This window comes from Poecilia formosa, unplaced genomic scaffold, assembly GCF_000485575.1.
Source record: "Poecilia formosa unplaced genomic scaffold, Poecilia_formosa-5.1.2 Scaffold7, whole genome shotgun sequence".
Taxonomy (NCBI): Eukaryota; Metazoa; Chordata; class Actinopteri; order Cyprinodontiformes; family Poeciliidae; genus Poecilia; species Poecilia formosa.
Window position 1 is genome coordinate 4,550,426 of NW_006799946.1, and position 18,485 is coordinate 4,568,910.

The 18,485-nt window shown below is 40.2% G+C and overlaps 1 protein-coding gene across 1 annotated transcript in view; it reads left to right on the top strand.

Moving 5' to 3' along the window:
- tbkbp1 (TBK1 binding protein 1) overlaps positions 1-18,485 on the top strand; it is a 57,716-nt gene that overhangs the window by 29,854 nt on the left and 9,377 nt on the right. The window contains exons 3-8 of the mRNA XM_007572339.2: positions 1,461-1,586; positions 3,900-4,004; positions 6,422-6,569; positions 8,711-8,913; positions 10,233-10,294; positions 15,396-15,511. Of these exons, the coding sequence (XP_007572401.1) occupies positions 1,461-1,586; positions 3,900-4,004; positions 6,422-6,569; positions 8,711-8,913; positions 10,233-10,294; positions 15,396-15,511 (760 nt within the window). The remainder of the gene's footprint in view (positions 1-1,460; positions 1,587-3,899; positions 4,005-6,421; positions 6,570-8,710; positions 8,914-10,232; positions 10,295-15,395; positions 15,512-18,485) is intronic.

Sequence of the window (18,485 nt, forward strand, 5' to 3'; positions counted from 1 at the left end):
GGATGGATGGATGGATGGATGGATGGATGGATGGATGGATGGATGGATGGATGGATGGATGGATGGATGGATGGATGGATGGATTCTGACAGGCTTGTTCTTTCTTACCTCTCATGTTTAATCATTATTCCAGGTTCGACAGGGAGAACAATTCTGACCAACGCACTCGGCCTCAGACAGTCCTGTTAGTAACAAAGCTGCAGCAAACAGAAAACTCCAGAGCGCAGCTGCTGCTGTGATGGATGGGAACACTTCTTGCTCCTTTGAACATGGGCTGAAGCGAGGTTCCTCTCCAGTTCAGAGTTCCTGAAGCTCAGCGCTGTCAGGAAACTCTGGCCCTCGGGGGGCGACTGCACATGTTTACCCCATTTACTGTTAAACCGAGCAAAGAGAGATGCTCTTCTAAATGGAAAAGGGTTGTTTTCTCCTCAAATAGACATTGCATCAGCGAGGCAATGACTTCACACAGAAAATGAAAAGCCCTTATGGTAGGCACTCTAAATGGAAATGTGTTCATTTAGGTTGAACAACACTGAGTTATATAACCAGCATGTCTGGATCGCAGCGCTCTGCTAACGACCAGAGTTTGGTTTTGTAAGAGTAAAAACCTTTAGAGTTTAGATTGAATCTGCTTCAGCCTTCAGCTTATAAGTCCCAGTTGTGCTTTCACTCAGCTTACATACACTTTTCATTAATTTAAATCAAAAATGAGACTTTTCAGAAGCGGCTTGATGGAAATAAACAGCCGCTCGACAGCAGGTTGCACTCGCTAATAGATATGTAGTAATCCTCAAAAGTGGATTGACCGGCCAGCGCTGCTGTAGCTGAAGACACTAAAGCTCGTTTTGACAGAAGGGTTCATGGTCTAATTTCTGAGCTACAGGAAGGCGAAAGAAGCTTGATGTGCTTTAGTTGTCTCGGGAGATTGCTGATTTACCTAAGTTGATAGAAAAATGGATGGAGCTAAATACAGAGCAATCCTAGTAGAAGTGGGATGAAGGTTCATCTTCTGGCAGCTTAACATGCAGCCAAAGCTGCAAAGGAAGGATTTAGATCAAAGCATGTGCATGTGCTAACTGGCTCAGCCAAAGTCTATAACTAAACCCAATTAAGGATCTCATGTAAGGATTGAAAGCTGTTGCTCCCAGATAATCTCCGTCCGATGTGAGTGAGCTTGTGAGCTATTGTGCAAAGAGAAATGGATAAATATTTACTCTCTAGACACGACAATGGTGGAGACGTACCCCACAAGACTTTCAGCTTGATTAACTCGACCAACAACGTCAGAAGTCAGAAGAAGATACATGAAATTCTGTCCAAGCGATTACCCTTAAGCTAGCAGAATGAATACTTCATGTTTTTAATACTGAAACGCGGCAGCTTTGTAATCTTTACTGCAGTGTGCTGTCTTAATGAACATGAACATTAATGAGCTGTCATGTGTGTCTTTGTCTGTGCAGTTCCCAATGATCAGCGAGTTTGGTGAGGACACCAACTCCTACTGCTCCTTTGAGAGCAAAGACACGGCGCTGCTGCAGTCAGAAAACGGCAACCTGCACCAGCGAGTCAATGTCCTGACCCATGAGGTACACACCCAGTAAAACGAGGGGAAACAGAATCCAATTTCACATGTGTTGCTTTTTTTTTTTTTTTTACATTGTAACCTAACTTATATTAGTTGCTGTAATTCAACAGATAAAAACTGTTTTTTTTTTTTTTTTTTAATGCGGTGGCTAAAAGAAAAAGCCTTATCAGACAAATGTATTTTTTTTTTTATTTTTTTTTAGAGGACTCATTCAGTGGAAATCCTTCTTCCATTAAAACCTAATTTAATTACAGTAGAATTTAGGTCAAGAAACGTCCAGAGCTAATTAGGCTTCCGGAGCTGCTGTCTGGGCAAAAATGACGAGGAATAGATACAACCGGATAGCTGTCCAAGAACGAAGTACGACACCGGAGCTTCAGGCCGATGTTCTTTGAGATGCTTTAGAGATGTGCATATGGAGTCTTAAGGAACTGGATCAGGAGGTTTTCACCAAGAGAGAACAAATGGGCAGATTTCTTATAGAGCTGAGCTGTGTAGATTGATTATCTCTATTATTAGTTTTTAGTAAACTTTTCTCTTTGGAAAAGTTTATAGCAGAGGGTGACGGCAACATCGTTGTTGGTGCGCGTACATGCTTCGCACGAGTGCATTTCGAGAGGCTTTGAGTGGTTTTTTTTGTTTTGTTTTTTTTTTTTCTGCTTGGCTGCCACTCCAGTGCTCTCACGACTGTGTGAACGAGAACACGGGGAAACGAGAGGCGGCTCGCACAGGAAGGCCGTGGTGAAGCTGGTAGCAGCAGCGGTGAAAAAAAAAAAAAAAAGACAGAGAAAAGAGCAGCGTTAGAGAGCGAGGAAATGGTTTATAAGAGCAGAAGAGATGATTAGCGTGGGACTCCACAGGTCATGGGGTTGTCTGACACCTGGCAGTCCGACTGATGAAATGAGACATGGCACTGTGAGCACTGCTCTGTGGGAACCAAACCGATACGGCACAGAGAGTCTCAATGTACACTCAGTACATAGGCTGCACTCATGTGACTTCACTGATGGGTGAACTTTAGTGACATCCTATCCTTAATTCATATGTTTTAAAGGAGACTTACTGTATTGTGCTTCCCTTTAAAAAAGTTACAGTAGGTCTTAGGGCAATAGAAGACTTTTTTTTTTTTGCATAACATAATTCTCAAATAATGAGATTTCAGTCTAGTCATTTCAACCTGTTTTGAGCTCCGTTCAGAATCACTTGTTTTAAGGCTATATGTCGCTGTTATGCAATAAGCTATTGCTAGCTGCGCCTCCAACTCAGATTTCTTCCAGCACTACGCTTGTTCTAGTTTCATCCATCTCCTTGTCAACAGATCAGCTTTTCTGTCCCTGCTGAGGAAATTCATTCCCAAAGTATGATGCTGCCACCACCATTTGTCACTGAGGCAGTGATGCGTTCGCTGCCAGTTTTCCTTCCCTTGCTGCGTGTAACCGATTACTGACTCTTAATTAGCCACAGATGTACGATTTTTACTAGTTGGGTGACTTCTGAAGGCAGTTTTATTTATGGGTGGCAATGTAACGTCACACATTTTAGATTTATCCCTCTAAAGAAAGCCTTTACTTCTAGTTGACATTTATACAGTGTTTTTTCTGTTTGTCTGTCACACTAAATCCCAATAAATCGCTGCCATGCTCTTTCACGAAGCTTTCCACAAGCCGTCCATGCACCAGTGCCAGATTTCCACTCGCATATGTTCCCGTCGACACGTTGAGCGTCCGTCCCGGCTTCGGCATGCCCCATTAGTGTGTCCCTCTCTGTTTATCTCAGTCCCTCATTGACGCTCCCACTCGGTTGCCTGGAAGTGACCATGTTTTCTTTCCGCGTGCTTCGATGAGCTCGTTCCCTCGCCTACGTTGAAAATCTCTTAATTTCACTCAGCTTTGGAGAATCTCTAGTGCTCTCAGATGTGCCAAATAAGATTGTGTCTCACTGTGGCACGACGAGTGCCACACTGTGAGAAAACTAAGCCGCCAAGATGTTAAATGGGCCCCCCTTTTTTAAAAAAAAAAACAAAAACAAACAAACAAAAAAAAAAACCACTTGTGATATTAGGGAAGCGCTGCATTGCACACGCTGTCGTCTTAAGATATTCGGTGTCCCAATTTCACCCGGTTGCAAAACATCTTCTTGAGGGACGTGTTTGATGACTCTCTGAATTGAAGTTTTCCCTTCATTTCCTCCTTTGTGGGAGAAGTTTGAAAACTAAGAAGGGAGGAAATGTGTCAACTTGTTTTTTTGTCTCTGTGAGTCTGCCTGCTTTTCAGCTCTTTTTTTTCTTTTTTTTTCTTTATCTGTCTCTCTTTAGCTGCAGAAGAGAAAGGAAAGGGAGGAACAGCTGGAGGATGTGATCCAGGCCTACGAGAAGATCCACATGGAGAAAAGCAACCTCCAGAGGGACCTTGACAAGATGGTCAGAAACGACACTCGGATAGCTTTACACTAGACTCCAAGTGTTAGTTTTACACTTAAGATTAAAAAAAAAAAAGCAAGAGTTGATATCATTAATAGTTAATGAAATATGCGTTTAGATGTAAAAATATAACTTGAATGAATACAACAAAACTTCTTCCAGTTTGGTTCCAGATGTCTGCTGCTGCAGAAATGTTCTTATTTCTGCATCCTGAAAGCTTGAGAAGTTAGCATGCAGATTTTTTTCAATTACTTTTAGCAACTTGATGGCAATACATTAATAAATATTTTTCAAGCTCATACCCCTAGAAATCTCTTGCACTGCAGCCACAAACCTCAGCGTTTTTCACCGAGATTTCCTGTGAGAGATCAACAGAATGAACGTAGCTGAAGCATCAGGGAGTCGAAGTGTGGCCTGAATTTGTATTGCGCTCCATGAGTAAATATTTTGTAGATGAAGATGTAATTGCATCTTTCACTCCAGTTAGATTGGATGGGGAGCATCTGGGAACATTAACTTTGAAGTCTTGTGTTTTTTTTTGTTTTTTTTTTTTAGCCCTGCAACCAAATCAAAGACACAAAAGTTATGAAAACTAAAAATCCATACGGCTTTGGGGTTTATATGAAGACAAGAAATTACAAAGAACGTTATTAGAACAACAGGCCTCAATGTATGTATTTTAAAGGATTTCAATATACTAGACCAACACAAAGTGATTCATAATAGTAAAGCAGGACACAATGTTTTTTTTTTGTTTTTTTTTTGTGGATAATGAGGCTGTTTTACCAGCTTTAGCCAAAGTCTTCAGAAGGTCTTTCTTCTGCGGTCAATCTGCACATTTTGGACCAAAATATGTTCATATCTAGGACAAAAAGTCTCTCACTCCTGAGCTGCATGATGGTTGTACATTCCCATCATGTCTGTACTTATATATACAGTAATATCTTGAACAGATGAATGTGGCAGCTTCAGCTTCATCTTCACGGATCGTGAAGTTGTTCTCAAGGATGAACCAGACTGGTGCAGCTCCACAGTTCTCCTCCCGATGTCGGATTTCTCTTGACTTTTCAAACATGTCGTAAGAGAAAACCCGAGTTTCAGGCGTGGCCTGAAATGCTCCCAAAGGTCTCCCTCCAATTCACTTGGATATGTTAGTTAATCTTATTGTCAATTTTCATGAAACACTTGTAGAGAATTTGGTTTTTTAAATTATTTTAGGAGCTTAAGCGCCTCCCGACAAAACCTTGCTGGTGAACAAAGTTCATTTACGTCTAGTCCAACATCAAGTTTGCAGGATTCAGTAAAACATGCTGCCGATCATCAAATCTTTCACTCTAGGCAATTTCTGTGAAGCGATAGTATCTTTCTTTCTACAATAAAACAAAACAAAACCTCCATTTGCTGATCCTGCAAATTATAATCTGGCAAAATTTTTTATTTTCATTTTTTTTTTTTTGGAAGAGATATTCTTCTCTCAGCGATTGTTTTAATTAATTATTCCTGTTTCCCCCCGAAGAATTAAGCCGCATGTGGCTTGACTTTCCTTTGTGTGTCGCTCCACCGCTTAAAACCGTGACAATCTCATTTATTCTAAGTGGTTACACATCAACACGAGGCAGAGCTGTCCAACCGAACAGATTGGCTGGCCGAACTTTCCTCGGTGCCCTTGTGAGGCAATAAAGCATCTCACTTGACGGCGGAGTCCATCTCACAGAGTATCTTCAGCAGCTTTAAACTGTCAGAGTGATGAGGGAATGAAGTGTGCCAAAGATGTCGGAGCTGCCACCTGGCAGGGACCATTGCGGTGTCACCTGCGGCTCGTTAATGGGACTTCATCAGAAAACTGCTCCTCGCTCACCTTCCAGCCTCTTGCTCACTTACTCATTAACACGTTTATAAAGTGACAGAGAGATTTAGAAATTTAAAGTAGGAAGGTTTAAAAAAAAGAACAACAGTAAATTATATAGTTAATGGCCTAGTGGAGATTGATCACTTCTTGAGAGGCCTTCCTATCTCGGAGCCTTTCTCTTTATTCAGAACTGTGCTGGGATTACATTTGAATCTTTTGCAAAAGTAACCAGGGCAAATACAAATTGTGGTTTTCTAGAAATGTTTTCAGTCCTTTGTGAAGAATTGCCTTCTACGTCTAAAACCCTTTTGGACAAAATTTGATGTCCGCAAACATCAAGCATTCATGTTACCTTGCAATTGACCATGTGGGAAATTTTCCTCCCTCACTCCTTTTGCATAATTGCTTTAATTCAGACACAGTTAGCGTCATTTTTTGCAGACTAATACCAATTCCTGTGTTTGACAATTGATTCAAATATCACAGTATTGTATACCATGTGCCACACACATGAATGAAGACGACATTTTACCTTGTTGCAGATTGGGCTGTCTTTTCTTGGTTTCAGACGAACCTGGTGGAGAAGCATGTCGAGCGGATCCTGGGCCTGGAGTCTGCGCTGAGGCAGAGGGACGAGTCCCTGCAGAAGCTCAACATCCAGCTGCACAACAAAGACATGCAGTACCTGCAGCTCCACGCCGGCCCTGACAAACACAGTAAGCAGCTTTGTCCCCTCGGATACAATTAGCGGACTCGTTTCGCTGGACGAATTGAGAAATTGAGGAGAAAGTAGGAGCAGTCGCTCCAAAGGCACGTAGACGCAGGAGGAAAACAGCCCGCCTCTTGTCTGTTGTTGTAACTTTTTTATAAATCAGCCAGTGTGCGTTGTTTCTCATTGGCTGCTCATCTGTGCGGAGAAGCAGACTTTTTTCTTTTTCTTTTTTTTTTTTTTGCCAGACTGCAAATCATTTTTGTCACTTTTTATGTGATTTGACTGGTTTCAGTATGCAGATTTTTGGGATTTGTTATGTTTGTGCGACTCAGCATTCCACTTTTTTTTTTTTCTTTTATTGACTTTTGCTATTGTTGTATATATGTCTATGGGTTCTAATGCCTTCTGTTAGTCTTTCCTCTGCCTCTGCATGTTTCCAGACAGTCCAGAAACTTTTGAAAAACACTGACGTGCCAAACCAAATTTAGCTTGATGTCCATCTGAAGATGATTTTATGGATACATTTAAACAACACTGAATTTTTCCATCCTACCATTGAAGCTTTGCATGTCACAAACAAAACTGAAAATATAATGTTCAATTAACGCCACTTATTAGGAATCTACTAAACGAAAGCAAATTAGGACAGCTGAATCAAATCCAACTGTGGTGAGCGACATAAACTCAAAATCTTACTGCGATGTATTGTGATAACAATAAAAGTGACTAAGAAATCATTTGCAACATTTTTGCAGTTTTTTTTTTTTCCAACAGCTGTATTGGTGTTATTGTATATTTAACTACAGTCAAAACACAGTTCTAAGTAAAATATATTCTGAAATTTAGTTCATTGTTGTTAAACTGCACTTAAACTGAATTAGATCATATTTCTGAATTTGACATTTACTGATTCTTATGGAATCCACAGTTGAGAAAATAAAGTGGCAATTTTTGACAAACTGTTTGAGTTTTAAGACATCATTCACTGGAATTTATCGCAAAGAAAAATTGCATTTTATTATCCTGACGAGAAAATGTTCATGATTACGATAATGGCTAAATGCCTGTTTTCTCTCAAATGTTAAATAATAAATAAATATATTTAAATAAATATAAAAAAAAACATAGCAAAACCAGCCAATATGTTAAGGAAAAAATAGCAGCTTTTTTAACGTCAAAGTTCCCAAAAAAAAAGTTATGTAATTGATAAAAAGAGCTTTGCAGTCAAACTTCAGTCATTCTGGCTCCAAAGGCATTTGGCATTGTAAGGCGTGTGCTGTAAATCGGTATTATTCAGCCCATCTGCGCCACCAAATGAACTCTGCTGCGGGTAGTCTGCGCGACTAAAACGTGTAAAAGAAAAGTGACTTGACAGAGAACAATACAAATTCCTGCAAAACAAATGCAGTGCAGTGGAAACAACAACACTGCTCAATCTGCCGTGCTGCGGGAGGACTGAAGTAGACGGGGGCTCTGTCAACTTTAATTGCTTTGCATTGTGACCTTGTCGGTGACGTGGGCGGCTGAAACGTGGAAGCAATGTGCCAGTGCCACCTCAACAGATGCCTGTGCCGTAGTAAAACCCGATGAGGAGGAGTTTTCATTCTGCTCAGGCAACAGACTGGCAGAAAACTCATGGAAATGTGCATCAAATCTGTTTGTCGTCCATATTTTATTTATTTATTTATTTTTATTTTTTTATTTTTTGCATTAAATTGTGATGTACGAATGAAAAAATATATATATATGTGTGTGTAGTACTAAGTTTGTACTGTGCATTTGCACCTGTGACTGCACATACAAGTATTTTATTGAGGAGGCAGGAGCAAAGATAAAAGATGATACTGCTGTGCCGTTGCTATGTCTTCTGTAGCTCAAGGACTGTGTGAGCGGAGCTGAATCACTAGCCAGCCCACACAGATCACATCACCCAGGTACGCGCTGAAAGATGCTGCCCTTGGAAGAAGTCAGCTCTTTGGCTCTTTTATAGTCATCGATTGTACAACCGTGGACAGCGGGGCGGCGCATTACTCAGGGAAAAAAGAAAAAAAAAGAAGCAATATAAGCTCAGTGTTTGTGTCTCTTTTTTTTGTGCTGCGTTGTTTACACCCTTTCCTCCCATTTCTTTTGCTTCCTTTCTCCCAGTGTTGGATTGCCCAGCTCTGACCCTTCAGAGCTCGCGCAGCCTGGACACCCTGTCGGACCTGAAGCTGCAGCGGCTGGAGGCCGAGCTGGAAGGGGCGCGGCACGAGGCCCAGGGTGCGTGTCAGCGGGAGGAGGAGATGAAGGCGGAGGTCGAGCGGCTGAAAGACGAGATCAGACAGCTGCAGGATGACCAGAGGGAGAGGGTCAGTGTTGCTTTGTTTTCAGTCTGGTACACAGTGTCTGCACCATTTACACAGGCAGAAATGGATGGAACTGTAAAATATAAAAATAAAAAAAAACAGTGCCTTGAAAAAGTATGCCTGAACTTTGAACTTTTGCACATTTTTTCACATCACAGCCGCAAACTTAAATCGATTTTATTGGGATTTTAACGGTATTTCAACACAATGCAGCTCATAATTAAGACAAGTGAAACATGGTTCAGCCCCCCTCTGACCTGGCACCCATAAATAAACTCCACATCACCAACTTCCCTTCAGATGTGTGTTATGAAGCAATGATGATTCTGGGTACACCATCAGGGGCGTTTTGCAGACATGACATATTTGGTCATTTCTTTTACAGCAGTTTTTGTACATTTTTCCACATTTCCAGCAGTAATTTACTTTTTTTTTTTTATTTTTTTTATTTTAGTTTTCTTAGTTTGTTCTTTGTTTACACACATAGCCTTATTCTTAAGATATTTTTTATAATTACTACCGAAACTAATGTACCGGTAAATCAAAAAACATCCTGTGTGTGGCGGTGAAAGTAAATATGAGACTCAGTAAAATGATGAAAAAATATATATATATTACTACTGCAAATCATATTACTGTTGTTATTTGTTTATTATAACAATAATCATGATATATATATATTTTTTAAATTGGTATATCCCAAAGAGACCACTTTTTTTTCTGATTGTACAGCAAGTACAACAGAGGGGCAACAACTCAAAGCTTTTGCACAGTTTTGATTTTTTTCTTTCTTTCTTTCTTTTTTTTTCTTTTTTTTTACTGTCTCGATGGTCCAACAACATGCTAAGCTGGATGATGAAAGCCATGGGCCTCAACTTGACAGCTACCACTGATCTCTAGTTTAAAGCTGGAGGCAACGGGGCAAACAAAGGGAGAATTTAAGATTGATGTTAGATTGACTGTTCCATGGAAACGTAATTGCAATCCTCAGTGTATCTCCATTTACCACGTTTTCTTTTGAAAAAGCGATAAGAGCCTCATTGTGTTATCTAATCTGACATATATTTAAGCTGAAGGTGTTTTAAAGAAAATACATTTTACAGTGCTTAAATTAAATTGTCAGTTTAAAAGAAGAAAAAAAAATTCCAGCCACTTTTTCTTTGTGACGGTAAAACGCTGAGAACACGCAGGAGTAACAGTCTTTGAGCTTGTGCTCTTCATTCTGCAAGTTTTTGTCCCTGCTGTCTCTCTGCTGTCAGATTTTGTCCAATATCCCACCAGCAACCTGCATGGTAATGTAATTTCATGCTCTACTTCTGCAGGAAATGACTTCTCCGTGCAAGCAGTGCGATGTGGAGTGGATAAAGAAGGTGGGAGATGAGCAGTAAGTGACCACCGACAATCTCTTAGCGGGGGCCGAAGGGAGGGGAGCCCGTGTGGAGACGGAGACTGAAGGGAATCGGGGAGCGTGGCTAAGTTAGCAAGGAGGAATACAGGCTGAGCAACGATCACAAAAAACAAACAAGCAAACAAACCAAAAAAAAAAGAGCAAGATTGAGAAATGTTTCAGCAGAAGCTCATCTCTGCTGTCCTGCTGGGATGTGCTCAGGCCTGCCTCTAGGGGCCTCATTAGGAGGCAAACAAGTTCTCCAATCACTGACTAACTGGGTTCAAACAGCATTAACAGAGGGAGTAATCTTGTTTGGACGCTCTGGCCTGGTGAATGTACTATGCAAGGTGCCATTGGCTAATTTTCACTAAATAAAGTTTGTGAGGAGCCATCAGTAGGCAGTATTTTAGTCACGGTCAGAAGTTTGCCGAGTTGCTTTAGTTTGGTGAAAACGAAAGAAAGGCGAAACATTCTCACTGCGTGTTACAACTGGGTCCAGTTATTTAGTCTAATTTTGAAAAAATACTAAACATAGAGAGAGATCAAACTAAAAGCACAACTGAGTCAAGATGACCAACAAAAAGAAACAACAAAGCAACTAAAAGAAAATAAAGATTTAGACTTGACGAATGACAGGGTCTCAACAGAAACCATGAAAAGAGAGATGACTGTTTGTATAATGAGTAAAAAAAAAAGAAGAAAAAAAGGCATCTGTTAGCATTAGCATGAAAGTACTAATAGAGAAATGTTATATCTATAAATGTGAAAACTGGAGAATTTGTAGAATTTGACTTAACACTTTTGGCAAATATTTAGCAAATAATCACCCTGAGCAGCAGGGGGCAGTGTATGCACAAACCAAAAACGTCTTCCTGTCCATTTTGCACATATTATCAATGTAATTTTTATTTTTTGGCCTTTAAATCCTAATAAAGTGTTGATTCTTTTCTCCTCTCCGTCTCTTACCGTTAACCATCAGAATAAAATCTTACGCTGTTTATAAATTTTATCTCTGTTTCTTACTGGAAGCGAGGGCGGTCTCTTATCTTCATCTGCGTCTAAAGTTGCCCCTGACTTCTGATGTTTACAGGGCGTCAGGTATAAAAAAGGAAAAAAAAAAAAAAAAAAAAAGAAAAGCCGCAGCAGGTTGGGCAACTGACTCCCACACAATGAAACCCCAGAGGTGTTTCGATGGGGAGCAAACAGAAAGTAAATGGTGCGACAGCAGTCAGAGGCTGTGTGTCGGGTGTGCGGTGGAAGTCTACTACTTTTTTCCAGACCTTGGTCACCTTTTGGTTTTACTCAACAATATTGCTCACTCCCACTGAATTGCCGCTACACTTTTTCCTGGAGCGTTTTCTTGTAATTGGGTCTGTTTAATGTAAATTGCGCAGATTAACAAAAAGGAGGTTTTGTCAAGAATATTAGCACAGTACATAACCCATGTAGTTAAGTCGTGTGTCTGTTAATTAGTGGTGATATTTAGAAAACCTCTCCAGTATGTAAAAGTTTTTTTTGTTTTTTTGTTTTTTTTTGTAAACGGCAACATAATCAAAGTAGCATTACAAATATCATTTCATCTTCATTTATCGTTGCTGTTGTTGTGTTAATTTCTGCCTATTTCCATCCAGTGGTTCCACTCCGCTTCTTGTAACTGCATTTGCGGACTCGTTTCCCTCAGATGGAACCGTTAATTCGCGAACAAGCTACCCTCGTCAACCACAAGCCACAGCACTGTAGGCGCCAGCAGGCACCTGGCAATTACTCCCTCCCCCCTTACCCCCCCACGCCACCCGACTCATCCTCCAACTCTGCCAATTCAAAACTATTCCTTTGCGGAGAGACTGACTAATCTGTCGTCAATTTACAGAAATCGAGAGCAATTTCAAATAAATCACGGCCTGTTCAGGTGGAACTCCCTCTTCGAGTTGAGAATCCAGGCAAAAGCGAAGATTAAATGTTGCGTTCCGATTGTTCGCAGATTCTCAACTTAGTGAATTTGTAGTTTTTCGGTCATGTTTAAAATGCCAGCTGTAAAGTTTAAGAATAGCTGTTTGTTTTGAAATATGTTTTGCAAATTGAAATGGCTATCACTTATAACGTTCTGAACTAAAAACAAGAAAAACATGCTGATGCTTTTAAGTTATTTACCGGTAGGTTGAAACCAGCCAACTGAACTGCTAGGAAACTCTTGCGTTGATGCAATTTCGTTTCGGGGATTTTACGCGACCTCGTGGATGAAATGCAGGACCAATGATGAGTTTTTATAGTGGAGGCTGAAATTCCGAAAGTACTAAAACAACCGGCTACGCCTATTCGCTGATCAGTCCTTTGTATAGTGAACACAGTTTGGCCGATTTCAAAGACGCAAAGCGTCACCCCGTAACCGTGGCTTGGTGTGAGAGCAGTTTGACACCTTTCTGTGTTCCACTAAACAGCGTGCCACAAAATTCAGAATATGGACTGCAGAGTGTGGGGAAAAAAAACATTGTTTGATTTCTGAGAGATCCCAGCCCCTTCCAGGAGATCTAAAAAAAAAAAAAAGTCAGCTTCCTTTTCTTGTAATTTCTCTCAGTTAAGAAAGTATTACGTGCACCACTGTGCATCCTGAAGTCATGCTTTTTTCCCTGAGTGTGTGCCAACAGCGAGGGAAAGTCAGATCCCAGAGGCAGGAGTGGAGACGGCTTCTCCTTTAAAACATCAGATCGGGGGTCAGATTTCAGCCTACACCCTCCTCCCACTCACACACACACGCACGCACGCACACACACATGTGGAACGCTTCTCCACCTGATCAATCTGCTTCCACAGCCCTTTCATCAATGCTGCATTGGCATTATCACACCCCTCCCACGCACTGTAGCCGTACACTGTACAAAAACGTGCACACTCGCATTCAAGAACAAAAAGAAGTGGGGGGGGGAGGAACATATGCACAAGAGAGGAAATGCATGTAAGCAAATGTGAGAAGCATTTTTAGTTGCTCGGGAGACAAACAAACAGTTCATTACTTCTGTGCCTCTTTGCTCTCTTGAGAGGGTGCAGAGCCAGGACTGAGAGGTGTTGCGCTCTGGCCAGGACCTGTTTCGAAAAACTGCTAAAAGACATGAGCAAATGTGAAATGTGCCATGGCATACGTGTGAAAAGGAAGAGGTGCGTCAGTTTAAAACTGTCAATAAATCCGCAGCACATCAGCATTTAGAAATGAACAGCCAAAGCGGGGGTAAAGGAGGATAGCCACTTAGTTTCAGGGATGCTTTTTTTTTTTAAGACAACAACATTGTGCCGCGAGCTCCACCCACCATGTCAGTAAGTAATGCAAAATGATTGTTATTTTCCTTATGCAGCAGGTTTTAAAGCCACAAACAGCGATGGCCCTTCCGAGCTGAACCAATTCGAACCAAAAGGAAAGATGTCTGTTGTGAGACGGTGGGCTGACTGGGGGCTTGATACCCCCACCGTGTGTGTGAGTCACCGTAGTCAGTTGAGAAATTAGGTGGGCCATTAACAGGCACTAACTAACCATTGGAAGTTATGAGCTGTTCAGTCTCTCTTCTGGTGTGTTTTTGTTTCAGCTTCTCTGAAACAGAGACCCTAATTTTTATGATAAATGAAATTGAAGGTAAATTTGTTGAATTGAAGAGGAGCAAAGAGCTTCCAAATCCAGCTTTGAGAATGGATTCCTGTTAAAAAAAAATATTAAAAAAAAAACAAGCTAACAGTCTATTTGTAAAAATAAAAAAATAAAAAAATGCAGGAGTAGCTAAAACTAAATTAGCGTGTGGGTGTGCTGCAGAACATATGTTAAAAAGTTACAGTTTGCTAGCTGTGTAGGAAGGATGTTTCTTTGTTGTTTTTTTTTTCTTTTTTTTTTCAGGGAAGTTTCTGTCTGTTCTGTTTCATGCTGAAAAACTCCCCATGATATGCAGAAGTTCTGTTCTCTTTTTTTATCCATCACAATCTTTGTGGAAGAATGAGATCAGTCAATTCTTTTTCAGCAAGGTCATCATATCAAAATCGTTCAACGGCGCTTCACGGCCTCGAGCGCAATTGACATCCTCTTTTCAACTCTGACTTTTTCATTTATCTCGAGGCGGATCTGCATGTTGTCAGGGTTCATGCTTGCCCTCAAGAGATGCTTCATGCTATGTCGAAGCTTTTGTGTAGGTGTGATGGTTTTCATTTGACGCGCGCACACACACACACACACACGCACACACACACACACACACACACACACTGTCGTGTTCTGAAACTTTCACATTTTAAATCTCTTGATGAAACGAATGATAACTTCGGTTTTCTTGAAGTGCAAGCCGTTGTATAAGAAATTACTCAGATTTTTCATCGTTATCTTTGCAGATTGTATGCTGGATTTCATGGTTTTGATTTTAACCCGATAACAACAAGGGTTGGTATTTATCTCCTTCTGAGCCCGAATGAGTCAATTTCAGATCAACACTGAGGAGTTTATAAAAACAAGCTGCCATATCTGATCTGACTACCTGCTTGGTTTTATATCTAATGTCTTAGTCGGTCTGATATTCATCTTGTGAACATATTAACTTACTTTCGACTTGCATAACAAATTCCTGTCCCAATCTGTTTTGATGAAATTAGCCGAGAGTAGCGACGTCTCGTTGCCATGATTAAAATAACGGCACCTCGTAAAACCAATTTTTTCTGGCTTAGAGCTCTGGAAATGGAGCCGCTCCGTCAGCACCGCCCCCGAGAGCGTCAAGACACGTCTTGCAAGAATATGGTGTGATTTTAAATTATGCGCTCCGACATGCAATCTAAAAATATGTGCTTCTCAATTAGCCACCTGATTTGTGTGTAGCTGCAGCAGGCCTTTTTCTATTTCAGAGCGGAGGAAGATTAATTCATGTTATTCATTTGCAGTTCCTGGCTTGGAAGGGGGTCGGGGGGTGGGGGGGACTAAAAATTATTTGCATTTTGACAAGAATTTGACTGCAATTACAGTTTAAATAACCACACAGTTGTAACACCTTAACATTGTGCCAACACTTTAATGTTCTGCTGTAACAATGATTATGCTAATTACATAATTACCCTCCTCCTTTCTTCCTTTCAGGGTGAATTTGGCTCTTGCCTACACAGAGTTAACAGAGGAAGTGGGACGCCTCCAAGCGCTGTGCTCCAAGCAGACGGAGATCCTGAGGAAGGCTGCGCAGGAGCCGGCCAGTCCAGGTTAGCGCTTACGCGTTGAAACGCTGCGCCTCGGAGAAAATCTGGGTCGAGACGATCCCGGTCATTTTTTATGAGAAGAGCCCGGTCTTTTATCTGCGGAAGCACTCCAGCAGCACTCTCTGAAACTCAGTCACCACAGCTGTGAGTTCGTTGTGAAACTTAAACATGCAGTTCAAAAGGAAAAGCTCACCGACTCAAAGCAGGATCTCTGATTTACTACACCATAGGTGTCTTATCCAAGGTGCGTTGCGTCATCAGAGTGTATTATTATGGTTCGTCCCACTAAAGTCCACAGAAAACATGCTGAAGTTTCCTCTGGACCCTCCAGTTTTCTGCTGAAGTGCAAAAAAAATTAATAATAATAATAATAATGATAATAATAATAATAATAATAATATCCTGTGACTTGTGTGTTGCTCACCCTCACTCTTGCCTATTGACTTCTGGAGATGATCACTTGCGCGTCAAAACCCGGCACTGATAAAGCAGATATAAGAACATCAAGTATGTACTTATCTACTTAGTTTCAAAAGATTTTTAAAGTGGGCAAAACAGTGAAAGACAACAAAAAAAATAGTAAAAAAGTAAATTGTGGCTTGAAAAGATGTCCTCAGTGAATGTATCACACCTACATTCCTTGTCGCAGCAGCAATCTTTGGTGTGGGAGTTGTTATTGAGGGAAGAAGACTGAAAAATTGTTATTGTCAGCATTAAAGGGCGCAGTAAAAATAAATCAGAAAGGAAACTGTCATTTTTGAGTGAACTGTAGGCAAAAGAGAGCAACAGTTTCAGCAGATAAAAAGTAATGACAAACAGAAATGTTTCCATGTTTTATTTAGTTGAGGTTTCGATCTCTGTCATGGAACATTCTTGATTTGTAAATGTTTTTGTCTGTGCATCTAAGAAATGATATAATTATGTTTTACAGTGACAGCTCTGAGGCACAGTCTGCTGTAATTTCTCCTCCTTAATATAAATTATTACTGACTGCTGATAAGCAAGGAGACATGACAGAAAAATACTTAGAATTTTGACGTTTTATATCTTCGTATTTTTATAATTATCAAAGATAAAATTGGCGTCAGCAGGGCAGAGACACAAAGCTGTGATTAGTTCATCTCTAAGAATTATTAGTTTCAAAATAATCAATTAAGTTAAATTATAATTTAAGAAACACCAGCTGTCAGAGACAGAAACTGTGACGTTCTCTGTCAGAACTGACTCATCAAAGGACCCAGTAATTGCTCGGCCCACTCTCTAGTGGGTATAAAACGTCTACGCTTGACTAATGTTGACACACTCCTACTTTTATGATTTTGTTGTTTTTTTTTTACTTCTTTAAAAACTAATTTATTGTAGGTTATGTTAAATGAGGAACAATCTAAAATTATTTATCATAAACAATTTTTTTATCACATTATCCTGGTGTTCTAACAGGGGCGTGTAGACTTTTTATCTCCGATCCGCTCTACGTACACATTCGTTTCTTTCAGTCAACTCCTCCTGTGGTTTATCTATTTTTCGTAATCTATCAATTCGTATTCAAATTGATATATTCCTCATTTTTAAATATCCTTTACATATTAATCATTTCTGAGGCACCCTGAAAAGCAAGCGTAACGTAAATCAAGTTGGATTCATTAATCGACGTCTGCGTCGTTTCTCAGCGCCGGTTGTGATTTGTATGTGTTGTTTTCTCACTTGAAAAGCAACGATAGGAAATCCGAGATGCACGTTGTGGAGTAAAAGTAAAGAAGTGCTAAACGGTAGCAACACCTTTTTCTGCATGCACAAAGTGACACGTTGTCTCACAAGTTTGAGTCCAACCACAAACCAAGTTCACAGAACAGAACCTGAGAGAACTTAAGCTCAAGAAAATAAACAACAACAAGGAATGTGCAGGTAATATGAACGTCTTCGCCACCTATAACAAGAAGCTGATGTTCTTGGCTATTTGGTAGCAATATTTTTGGGAAATCATGTGCAGCCATGGAAGAGTTCTTGAGTGAACGTACTGAATTTACCCCCTTTTTTCTCCTCATTTGGAGAAAACTCTGAAAAGCACAAACAGCCCCTCCCCTCTTTAGCACCCCGAAACCAGGCAGCCAGAAATGATGTTTCCTCTTTGTAATGGGAAGTGTAGCTGAAGTGGTGACTGCAGAGCTGACTCACTCATCAACATATCTTGTAATTACAGGAAACACTACGACTGTACTTGTGCAGATAAATCTTTTTATGGACCAATAGAGGAACACAAAGACCATTTCTATTAACTGAATGTCTCGTTGCAACATCTGATGAAAATGTTGCACTGCAGCAGCAGCCCATAATGATTTCTGATAAGGAGAATGCATTTTAATAAGTTAACACATGCCACCAAGATGACAGCAGCAAAATAAAAAAAAAAACAGCTTTTTCCATTTGTTGAATATTTAAATGTGCTGATTTATTATTGAATAGTGCAGCTTTATGTGTGAGGTGAAAATAGGAGTTTGTCTGCTAAGCCTACACTGACTGCAAAACAGATATGCTTTTTTTTCCGTATAAAATATAAAACTATGTGTAAAATATATCCTTAACACATCTGTTCCTCAAATTTTTGTGTTCAGTTGCACCCGAACAATTTAGAATCCAGTCAGAAACAACCTTTTCAATGATAGTTCAATTTATTTGCATTGTGCAACCCTCTCTTAAATTCAGCTTCCTGGACACCAGCCTCGTTTTGTTTCCATCATTGGAGTAGTTTCAGACAGATCTCCATGCTTTCTGAAGGTCTTTCAAAGTTTACATTTCTGCCCAGACATAAATTTCTAGAAGATGTTTGTTTTTTTAATCATTCTCATTTGTTAAGATGCATCAGATAAAAAATTGTTCCATCTCACAGATCAAAATGATTCACTTTCGACTTAAATGATTCACCTGTGAATCATTCAAGCTTAAAAAAAACCCCACTCCATCGCTCTAGGGATTAACA